A 12500-nucleotide genomic window follows, 5' to 3' on the forward strand; every position below is an offset into this window, starting at 1 on the left:
ATTTCTAAAACTGTTCTAGAATGGTCTAACTCTAAAACCGATCAACATCTAGAATTTTTTAACACTAAACTAATTTAACCCCTCAAAACTTTCTAGAATGTTCTAACACTATAAAATTCTAGATGTTCTAACCCTAAAACTGATCTAATTCTAAAATGTTGTAACCCTAAAACCGATTTCACTCTCAAAAGGTTCTAAAGTGTTCCAACCCTAAAACTGAACTAACTCTAAAAACGTCCTGGAATGTTCTACACCCTAAAACCGAGCTAATCCTAAAACATACTAGAATGTTTTAACCCTAAAACCGATCTAACTCTAAAAAGGTTGTAGGGTGTTCTAACCCTAAAACTGATTTAACGCTAAAAATGTCCTGGAATGTTTTAACCCTAAAACAGTTATTACCCTAAAACATTCCAGGATGTTCTAACCCTAAAACCGATCTAACCCTAAAACGTTTGAGAATATTTCAACCCTAAAACCGATCAAACCCTTAAACGTTTCAGAATGTTTCAACCCTAAAACCGATCTAACCCTAAAACGTTCTAACCCTAAAATCGATCTAACTCTAAAACTGTCCAAGAATGGTCTAACCCGAAAACCGATCTACCCCTAAAGCGTCCTAGAAGGTTCTAACCCTAAAACCGATCCGTCTCTAAAACTGTTCTAGAATGGTCTAACTCTAAAACCGATCAACATCTAGAACGTTTTAACACTAAACTAATTTAACCCCTCAAAACGTACTAGAATGTCCTAGCCCTATAAAATTCTAGGTGTTCTAACCCTAAAACTGATCTAATTCTAAAATGTTGTAACCCTAAAACCGATTTCACTCTCAAAAGGTTCTAAAGTGTTCTAACCCTATAACTGAACTAACTCTAAAAATGTCCTGGAATGTTCTACCCCCTAAAACCGAGCTAATCCTAAAACATACTAGAATGTTTTAACCCTAAAACTGATCTAACTCTAAAAACGTCCTGGAATGTTTTAATCCTAAAACAGTTATTACCCTAAATCATTCCACATGTACTAACCCTAAAACTGATACAACCCTAAAACATTTCAGAATGTTTCAACCCTAAAACCGACCTAACCCTAAAACGTTTTAACCCTACAACCGATCTAATGCTAAAACTGTCCAAGAATGGTCTAACTCGAAAACCGATTTACTTCTAAAGCATTCTAGAAGGTCTTAACCCTAAAACCGTTATAACCCTAAAACATTCCAGAATGTCCTAACCCTAAAACCGATCCAACCCTAAAACATTTCAGAATGTTTCAACCCTAAAACAGGTCTAACCCTAAAACGTTCTAACCCTACAACCGATCTAATGCTAAAACTGTCCAAGAATGGTCTAACTCAAAAACCGATTTACTTCTAAAGCGTTCTAGAAGGTCTTAACCCTAAAACCGATCTAACTCTAAAACTGTTCTAGAATGGTCTAACCCTAAAACTGATCTACCTATAAAACATTCTAGAATGTTATAACCCTAAAACCGATCAAAATCTAGAATGTTTTAACACTAAACTGATTCAACCCCTCAAAACGTTCTAGAATGATCTAGCCCTATAAAAACCTAGGTGTTCTAACCCTAAAACTGATCTACACCTAGAATGTTTCAACACTAAACCGATTTAACTCTCAAAAGGTTCTAAAGTGTTCTAACCCTAAAACTGAACTAACTCTAAAAACATCCTGGAATGTTCTACCCCCTAAAACCGAGCTAATCCTAAAACATACAAGAATGTTTTAACCCTAAAACCGATCTAACTCTAAAAAGGTTGTAGGGTGTTCTAACCCTAAAACTAATCTAACTCTAAAAACGTCCTGGAATGTTTTAACCCTAAAACAGTTATTACCCCAAATCATTCCAGATGTACTAACCCTAAAACTGATCCAACCAGAATGTTTCAACCCTAAAACCGATCTAACCCTAAAACGTTCTAACCCTACAACCGATCTAACGCTAAAACTGTCCAAGAATGGTCTAACCCGAAAACCGATTTACTTCTAAAGCGTTCTAGAAGGTCTTAACCCCTAAAACCAACCTAACTCTAAAACTGTTCCAGAATGGTCTAACCCTAAAACTGATCCACCTATAAAACATTCTAGAATGTTATAACCCTAAAACCGATCAAAATCTAGAATGTTTTAACACTAAACTGATTCAACCCCTCAAAACGTTCTAGAATGTTCTAGCCCTATAAAATTCTAGCTGTTCTAACCCTAAAACTGATCTAAAACTAGAATGTTTCAACACTAAACCGATTTAACTCTCAAAAGGTTCTAAAGTGTTCTAACCCTAATACTGAACTAACTCTAAAAACATCCTGGAATGTTCTACCCCCTAAAACCGAACTAATCCTAAAACATACTAGAATGTTTTAACCCTAAAATCGATCTAACTCTAAAAAGGTTGTAGGGTGTTCTAACCCTAAAACTGATTTAACTCTAAAAACGTCCTGGAATGTTTTAACCCTAAAACCGTTATAACCCTAAAAAATTCCAGAATGTTCAAACCCTAAAACCGAGCCAACCCTAGAACGTTTCAGAATGTTTCAACCCTAAAACCGATCCAACCCTAAAACGTTCTAACCCTAAAACCGAGCTAACTCTAAAACTGTTGTAGAATGGTCTATCCCTAAAACTGATCTACCTATAAAACGTTCTAGAATGTTCTAACCCTAAAACCAATCTAAATCTAGAATGTTTTAACAGTAAACTGATTTAACCCCTAAAAACGCATTAGAATGTTCTAGCCCTATAAAATTCTAGCTGTTCTAACCCTAAAACTGATCTAAAACTAGAATGTTTCAACACTAAACCGATTTAACTCTCAAAAGGTTCTAAAGTGTTCTAACCCTAATACTGAACTAACTCTAAAAACATCCTGGAATGTTCTACCCCCTAAAACCGAACTAATCCTAAAACATACTAGAATGTTTTAACCCTAAAATCGATCTAACTCTAAAAAGGTTGTAGGGTGTTCTAACCCTAAAACTGATTTAACTCTAAAAACGTCCTGGAATGTTTTAACCCTAAAACCGTTATAACCCTAAAAAATTCCAGAATGTTCAAACCCTAAAACCGAGCCAACCCTAGAACGTTTCAGAATGTTTCAACCCTAAAACCGATCCAACCCTAAAACGTTCTAACCCTAAAACCGAGCTAACTCTAAAACTGTTGTAGAATGGTCTATCCCTAAAACTGATCTACCTATAAAACGTTCTAGAATGTTCTAACCCTAAAACCAATCTAAATCTAGAATGTTTTAACAGTAAACTGATTTAACCCCTAAAAACGCATTAGAATGTTCTAGCCCTATAAAATTCTAGAGGTTCTAACCCTAAAACTGATCTAAATCTAGAATGTTTTAACATTAAACCGATTTAACCCCTAGAAAGTTCTAGAATGTTCTAACCCTATAACATTCTAGGATGGTCTAACTCGAAAACCGATCTACCCCTAAAGCGTTCTAGAAGGTCCTAACCCTAAAACCAATCTAACTCTTAAACTGTGCTAGAATGGTCTATCCCTAAAACTGATCTACCTATAAAACGTTCTAGAATGTTCTAACCCTAAAACCAATCTAAAACTAGATTGTTTTAACATTAAACTGATTTAACCCCTAAAAACGCATTAGAATGTTCTAGCCCTATAAAATCCTAGATGTTCTAACCCTAAAACTGATCTAAATCTAGAATGTTTTAACATTAAACCGATTTAACCCCTAGAAAGTTCTAGAATGGTCTAACCCTATAATATTCTAGGATGTTCTAACCCGAAAATCGATACATCTCTAAAAATGTCTATTTTGCTCTAAACCAAACCCGTACTAACCCTAAAACGTTCTAGAATGTTGTAACCCTAAAACCGACATATCTCCGAAACCGTCCAGTGTCCTAACCTTAAAACCGATCATAACCTAAAAACTGAAATAACACTAAAAATGTCCTAGATTTTTCTAACCCCAAAACCATCTTAACCTTAATCTGTCCTAGAATGTTGTAACCCTAAAAGTGACGTATCTCCAAAACCGTCTAGAGTGTTCTAACCTTAAAACGGATCGAACCCTATTAAGCTCTAAAAACGTTCGAGAGTGTATTAACCCTAAAACTGATCTCATTCTAAAAAGGTTCTAGAATGTTCTGATCCTAAAAAAACTATCTATCCCTAAAACCGATTAAACCCTACTATGTTCTAAAATGTACTAACCCGAAAACCGACCTATCTCTAAAACAGTCTTGAGTGTTTTAACCCTAAAACCAATCTATTACTAAAAACGTTCTAGAGTGTTCTAACCCTACAACTGAGCTAACTGTAAACATTTTCTGGAATGGTCTAACCCTAAAACCGTCTAACCCTAAAGCGTTCTAGAATGTTCAAAACCTAAAACCAATTTAAATCTAGAATGCTCTAACCCTAAACCAATCCAACCATTAGAAACGTTTTAGAATGTTCTAACACTACAACTGATCTAACTATAAAAACGTCGAGAGTGTTCTAACCCTAAACCGATCCATCAATAAAAAAGTTCTAGAGTGTCCTAACCCTACAACTGATCTAACTGTAAACATTTTCTAGAATGGTCTAACCCTAAAACCGTCCAACCCTAAAGCGTTCTAGAATGTTCTAAACCTAAAACCAATTTAAATCTAGAATGCTCTAACCCTAAACCAATCCAACCCTTACAAACGTTTTAAAATGTTGTAACCCTAAAACCGTACTAAACCTAGAATGTTTTAACACTAAACCGATTTAACCCCTAAAAACGTTCTAGAATTGTCAGGCCCTATAAAATTCTAGAATGTTCTAACCGTAAAACCGATTTAAATCTAGAATGTTTTAACACTAAACCGATTTAACCCCTAAAAAAGTACTAGAATGTTCTCACTCTATAACATTTTAGAATGTTCTCACTCTATAACATTTTAGAATGTTCTAACCCTAAAACCAATCCATCTCTAAAAACGTTCTATTTTGTCCTAGACCAAACCCGTACTAACCCTAAAATGTACTAGAATGTTGTAACTCGACATATTTCCAAAACCGTCCAGGGTGTCCTAACCTTAAAACCGATCTCAATTTAAAAACCGAACTAGCTCTAAAAATGTACTGGATTGTTCTAACCCCAAACCATCGTAACGTTAAAACGTCCTAGAATGTTGTAACCCTCAAACTGACATATCTCCAAAACCTTCTAGTGTTCTAACCCTACAACTGTTCTAACCCTAAAACGTACTAGAATGTTGTAACCATAAAACCAACACATCTCTAAAACCGTCGACAGTGTTCTAACCTTAAAACCGATCGAACCCTATTAAGCTCTAAAAACGTTCGAGAGTGTATAAACCCTAAAACTGATCTAACTCTAAAAAGATTAAAGAATATTCCAACCCTAAAAAAACGACCTAACCCTAACAACATCCTAGATGTTCTAACCCTAAAACCGAATAAACCCTACTATGTTCTAAAATGTACTAACCCGAAAACCGACCTATCTCTAAAACCGTCCAGAGTGTTTTAACCCTAAAACCAATCTATTACTAAAAACGCACTGGAGTGTTCTAACCCTACAACTGATCTAACTATAAAAACGTCTAGAGTGTTCTAACCCTAAAACCGATCCATCACTAAACATTTCAAGTGTTCTAACCCTACAACTGATCTAACTGTAAACATTTTCTGAATGGTCTAACCCTAAAATTGTTCTAACCCTAAAGCGTTCTAGAATGTTCTGAACCTAAAACCAATTTGAATCTAGAATTCTCTAACCCTAAACCAATCCAACCCTTAAAAACATTCTAGAATGTCTTAACCCTAAAACTGATCAAACCCTAAGAAGTTTTAGTATGTTGTAATCCTAAAACCGAACTATATCTTAACATGTATAGGGTTTGCTAACCCTAAAACCGATCTAACTCTAAAAACGATCCAGTTTTTCTAACCCCTAAAACCGATCCAATAAAACGTCCTAAAATGTTCTAACCCTAAAAGGGATCCAACCCTAAAACGTTCTAGAATATTCTAACCATAAAACCTATATAACTCTAAAAACGTTCGAGAGTGTTCTAACCCTAAAACTGTTCTTACTCTTAAAACGTACTAGACGTTTAGTATGTTTTAATCCTAAAACCGAACTATATCCAAACATGTTATAGGGTGTTCTAACCCTAAAACCGATCTAATTTTAAAAACGATCTAGTTTTCTAACCCTAAAACCGATCCAATAAAACGTTCTACAATGTCCTGACCCTAAAAGGGATCCAACCCTAAAACGTCTAGAATATTCTAACTATAAAACCTATATAACTCTAAAAATGTTCGAGAGTGTTCTAACCCTAAAACTGTTCTTACTCTTAAAACTTACTAGACGTTTAGTATGTTTTAATCCTAAAACCGAACTATTTCCTAAAACCGATCTAACTCTAAAAACGACCTAGTTTTTCTAACCCTAAAACCGATCCAATAAAACGTTTCTAGAATGTTCTAACCCTAAAAGGGATCCAACCCTAAAACGTTCTAGAATATTCCAACCATAAAACCGATACAACTCTAAAAATGTTTGAGTGTTCTAACCCTAAAACTGTTCTTACTCTTAAAACGTACTAGACGTTTAGTATGTTTTAATCCTAAAACCGAACTATATCCATACATGTTATAGGGTGTTCTAACCCTAAAACAGATCTATATTTAAAAACGATCTAGTTTTTCTAACCCTGAAACCGATCCAATAAAACATTCTAGAATGTCCTAACCCTAAAAGGGATCCAACCCTAAAACGTTCTAGAATATTCTAACCATAAACCCGATATAACTCTAAAAATGTTTGAGAATGTTCTAACCCTAAAACTGTTCTTACTCTTAAAACTTACTAGACGTTTAGTATGTTTTAATCCTAAAACCGAACTATATCCAAACATGTTATAGGGTGTTCTAACCCTAAAACCGATCTAATTTTAAAAACTACCTAGTTTTTCTAACCCTAAAACCGATCCAATAAAACATTCTAGAATGTCCTAACCCTAAAAGGGATCCGACCCTAAAACATTCTAGAATATTCTAACCATAAAACCTATACAACTCTAAAAATGTTCGAGAGTGTTGTAACCCTAAAACTGTTCTTACTCTTAAAACGTACTAGACGTTTAGTATGTTTTAATCCTAAAACCGAACTATATCCAAACATGTTATAGGGTGTTCTAACCCTAAAACCGATCTAATTTTAAAAACGATTGTTTTTCTAACCCTAAAACCTATCCAATAAAACGTTCTAGATTGTTCTAACCCTAAAAGGGATCTAACCCTAAAACGTTCTAGAATATTCTAACCATAAAACCGATATAACTCTAAAAACGTTCGAGAGTGTTCTAACCCTAAAACTGTACTTACTCTTAAAACGTACTAGACGTTTAGTATGTTTTAATCCTAAAACCGAACTATATCCAAACATGTTATAGGGTGTTCTAACCCTAAAACAGATCTATATTTAAAAACGATCTAGTTTTTCTAACCCTGAAACCGATCCAATAAAACATTCTAGAATGTCCTAACCCTAAAAGGGATCCAACCCTAAAACGTTCTAGAATATTCTAACCATAAAACCGATATAACTCTAAAAATGTTCGAGAGTGTTCTAACCCTAAAACTGTTCTTACTCTTAAAACGTACTAGACGTTTAGTATGTTTTAATCCTAAAACCGAACTATATCCAAACATGTTATAGGGTGTTCTAAGCCTAAAACCGATCTAATTTTAAAAACGATTGTTTTTCTAACCCTAAAACCGATCCAATAACACGTTTCTAGAATGTTCTAACCCTAAAAGGGATCCAACCCTAAAACATTCTAGAATATTCTAACCATAAAACCTATATAACTCTAAAAACGTTCGAGAGTGTTCTAACCCTAAAACTGTTCTTACTCTTAAAACGTACTAGACGTTTAGTATGTTTTAATCCTAAAACCGAACTATATCCAAACATGTTATAGGGTGTTCTAACCCTAAAACCGATCTAATTTTAAAAACGATCTAGTTTTTCTAACCCTAAAACCTATCCAATAAAACGTGCTAGAATGGTCTAACCCTAAAAGGGATCTAACCCTAAAACGTCTAGAATATTCTAACTATAAAACCTATATAACTCTAAAAATGTTCGAGGATGTTCTAACCCTAAAACTGTTCTTACTCTTAAAACTTACTAGACGTTTAGTATGTTTTAATCCTAAAACCGAACTATATCCAAACATATTATAGGGTGTTCTAACCCTGAAACCGATCTAATTTTAAAAACGATTGTTTTTCTAACCCTAAAACCGATCCAATAACACGTTTCTAGAATGTTCTAACCCTAAAAGGGATCTAACCCTAAAACGTTCTAGAATATTCTAACCATAAAACCGATATAACTCTAAAAACGTTCGAGAGTGTTCTAACCCTAAAACTGTTCTTACTCTTAAAACGTACTAAACGTTTAGTATGTTTTAATTCTAAAACCGAACTATATCCAAACATGTTATAGGGTGTTCTAACCCTAAAACCGATCTAATTTTAAAAACGATCTAGTTTTTCTAACCCTAAAACCGATCCAATAAAACGTTCTAGAATGTCCTAACCCTAAAAGGGATCCAACCCTAAAACATTCTAGAATATTCTAACCATAAAACCTATATAACTCTAAAAATGTTTGAGTGTTCTAACCCTAAAACTGTTCTTACTCTTAAAACGTACTAGACGTTTAGTATGTTTTAATCCTAAAACCGAACTATATCCAAACATGTTATAGGGTGTTCTAACCCAAAAACCGATCTAACTCTAAAAACGATCTAGTTTTTCTAACCCTAAAACCGATCCAATAAAACGTTCTAGAATGTCCTAACCCTAAAAGGGATCCAACCCTAAAACGTTCAAGAATATTCTAACCATAAAACCGATATAACTCTAAAAATGTTCGAGAGTGTTCTAACCCTAAAACTGTTCTTACTCTTAAAACGTACTAGACGTTTAGTATGTTTTAATCCTAAAACCGAACTATATCCAAACATGTTATAGGGTGTTCTAACCCTAAAACCGATCTAATTTTAAAAACGATTGTTTTTCTAACCCTAAAACCGATCCAATAACACGTTTCTAGAATGTTCTAACCCTAAAAGGGATCCAACCCTAAAACATTCTAGAATATTCTAACCATAAAACCTATATAACTCTAAAAACGTTCGAGAGTGTTCTAACCCTAAAACTGTTCTTACTCTTAAAACGTACTAGACGTTTAGTATGTTTTAATCCTAAAACCGAACTATATCCAAACATGTTATAGGGTGTTCTAACCCTAAAACCGATCTAATTTTAAAAACGATCTAGTTTTTCTAACCCTAAAACCTATCCAATAAAACGTGCTAGAATGGTCTAACCCTAAAAGGGATCTAACCCTAAAACGTCTAGAATATTCTAACTATAAAACCTATATAACTCTAAAAATGTTCGAGGATGTTCTAACCCTAAAACTGTTCTTACTCTTAAAACTTACTAGACGTTTAGTATGTTTTAATCCTAAAACCGAACTATATCCAAACATGTTATAGGGTGTTCTAACCCTGAAACCGATCTAATTTTAAAAACGATTGTTTTTCTAACCCTAAAACCGATCCAATAACACGTTTCTAGAATGTTCTAACCCTAAAAGGGATCTAACCCTAAAACGTTCTAGAATATTCTAACCATAAAACCGATATAACTCTAAAAACGTTCGAGAGTGTTCTAACCCTAAAACTGTTCTTACTCTTAAAACGTACTAAACGTTTAGTATGTTTTAATTCTAAAACCGAACTATATCCAAACATGTTATAGGGTGTTCTAACCCTAAAACCGATCTAATTTTAAAAACGATCTAGTTTTTCTAACCCTAAAACCGATCCAATAAAACGTTCTAGAATGTCCTAACCCTAAAAGGGATCCAACCCTAAAACATTCTAGAATATTCTAACCATAAAACCTATATAACTCTAAAAATGTTTGAGTGTTCTAACCCTAAAACTGTTCTTACTCTTAAAACGTACTAGACGTTTAGTATGTTTTAATCCTAAAACCGAACTATATCCAAACATGTTATAGGGTGTTCTAACCCAAAAACCGATCTAACTCTAAAAACGATCTAGTTTTTCTAACCCTAAAACCGATCCAATAAAACGTTCTAGAATGTCCTAACCCTAAAAGGGATCCAACCCTAAAACATTCTAGAATATTCTAACCATAAAACCGATATAACTCTAAAAACGTTCGAGAGTGTTCTTACCCTATAACTGTTCTAACTCTTAAACGTACTAGAATGTTCTAACCCCACAACCGATGTAACTTTAATAACGTTCTAGATGTGTTCTAACCCTAAAACCGATCTAACCCTAAACGTTACAAAATGTCCTTTGTTTTGTCACTTCCTCAAGTTGTGTATTTACTGTTGTGAACAGTATTTAGAACAGTTGTGAACCCCAGAGTGCAGAGAAGGCAGGTGTGGTGCAGGTAAACACCACTTTGATGTCCAAAATAAATAAATAAAGCATATATAAAATATATATTATCTCTTAATATAACATAACATTATTTTATGATACAATATACTACTATTTTGTATATATAACATAATATTATTGGAGGATATTTAATATAATATTAGGAAGGTGTCCCAAAATTTTGTCCATGCACGACCATCTAATTGACTCACCTTTTCAGTCTTGGGGGCGAGGGCGGGCGGTGAGGGCGTGTGGGAGGGTCCCGGCGAGGGCGGGTGAAGGGGGCTGCCCGCCTCCCCGTTGAGGAGCGCCGCGGACACGTTGGGTGGCGTGAGGCAGGACAGAGGAGACGATAGTGGTGGGTGGGGCCGAGAGGCGGGGGACGACAGCGGCGAGGGGCCCAAACTGGGACCTGGGGACGTCATGGAGAGGGGCCGACCTGATTGGCCCGAGCAGCGTGAGGGGGAGGAGCTCTGAGAGCGCAGGGAGGATATGGAAACTTGGGGTCGCTCTGGGCTCCCAGCAGGGGGGCTGTGGACTGAAATAGACACAAAGATGTGTGTAAATGTCGCTGATCAACCACTAAGGGGGCACATGGTCGCCGGTCAACCACTAGGGTTGGAAACACAGTCGCCGGTCAACCACTAGGGGGAAACACAGTCTCTGGTCAACCATTAGAGGGGAACACAGTCGCTGGTCAATGACTAGGGTTGGAAACACAGTCGCTAGTCATCGACTAGATGGCAAACAGTCGCTGGTCAACCACTAGGGGGGGGGTAGACAGTCACTGGTCAACCACTAGAAGGCACACAGTCGCTGGTCGACCACTAGGGGGGGACACAGTCTCTGGTCAACCATTAGGGGGGAACACAGTCTCTGGTCAACCATTAGGGGGGAACACAGTCGCTGGTCAACGACTAGGGTTTGAAACACAGTCGCTAGTCATCGACTAGACGGCACACAGTCTCTGGTCAACCACTAGGGTGGGCAGACAGTCGCTGGTCAACCACTAGGGTGGGCAGACAGTCGCTGGTCAACCACTAGGGTGGGCAGACAGTCACTGGTCAACCACTAGGGGGAAAAACACAGTCTCTGGTCAACCACTAGAAGGCACAAGGTCGCTGGTCGACCACTAGAGGGGGAACACAGTCGCTGGTCAAACACTAGGGAAAATACACAGTTGCTGGTCAACTACTAAGGGGTTTGAAACACAGTCGCTAGTCATCGACTAGATGGCACACAGTCGCTGGTCAACCACTAGGGGGGGCAGACAGTCACTGGTCAACCACTAGGGGGAAAATATAGTCTCTGGTCAACCACTAGAAGGCACACAGTCGCTGGTCGACCACTACAGGGGGAACACAGTTGCTGGTCAACTACTAAGGGGATACACAGTCAAGGGTCAATCACTGGGAGGGGCACACAGTCGCCAGTCTACCACTAGGGGGGGCAAACAGTCGCTGGTCAACCACTAGAGGGCAACACAGTCGCTGGTCAACCGTTAAGGGGGGGGGGGGGGAAAGGTCGCTGGTCAACCACTAGAAGGCACACAGTCGCTGGTCGACCACTAGAGGGGGAACACAGTCGCTGGTCAAACACTAGTGAAAAAACACAGTTGCTGGTCAACTACTAAGGGGGTACACAGTCGCTGGTCAATCACTAGGAGGGGCACACAGTCGCTAGTCTACCACTAAGGGGGGAAAACAGTTGCTGGTCAACCACTAGAGGGCAACACAGTCGCTGGTCAACCACTAGAGGGGGAACACAGTTGCTGGTCAACCACTAAGGGGGGGAGGGCACTGTCGCTGGTCAACCACTAAGGGGGGAGGGCCTGTCGCTGGTCAACCACTAAGGGGGGAGGGCACTGTCGCTGGTCAACCACTAGGGGAGAACACAGTCCCTGGTCGACCACTAGGGGGGGACACAGTCACTGGTCAACCACTAGGGGGGAACACAGTCGTTAGTCATCGACTAAATGGCACACAGCCGCTGGTCA

General features: G+C 37.4%; 1 protein-coding gene across 1 annotated transcript in view; it reads right to left on the bottom strand.

Annotated features, from left to right (window-relative positions):
- The window catches only part of LOC133538349 (E3 ubiquitin-protein ligase SH3RF3-like), a 269084-nt gene that overhangs the window by 15101 nt on the left and 241483 nt on the right, over positions 1 to 12500 (bottom strand). Inside the window, exon 8 of the mRNA XM_061879912.1 lies at positions 10717 to 11042. Coding sequence (XP_061735896.1) covers positions 10717 to 11042 — 326 coding nt within the window. The remainder of the gene's footprint in view (positions 1 to 10716; positions 11043 to 12500) is intronic.

Source organism: Nerophis ophidion, linkage group LG19, assembly GCF_033978795.1.
Source record: "Nerophis ophidion isolate RoL-2023_Sa linkage group LG19, RoL_Noph_v1.0, whole genome shotgun sequence".
NCBI classification, from domain to species: domain Eukaryota; kingdom Metazoa; phylum Chordata; class Actinopteri; order Syngnathiformes; family Syngnathidae; genus Nerophis; species Nerophis ophidion.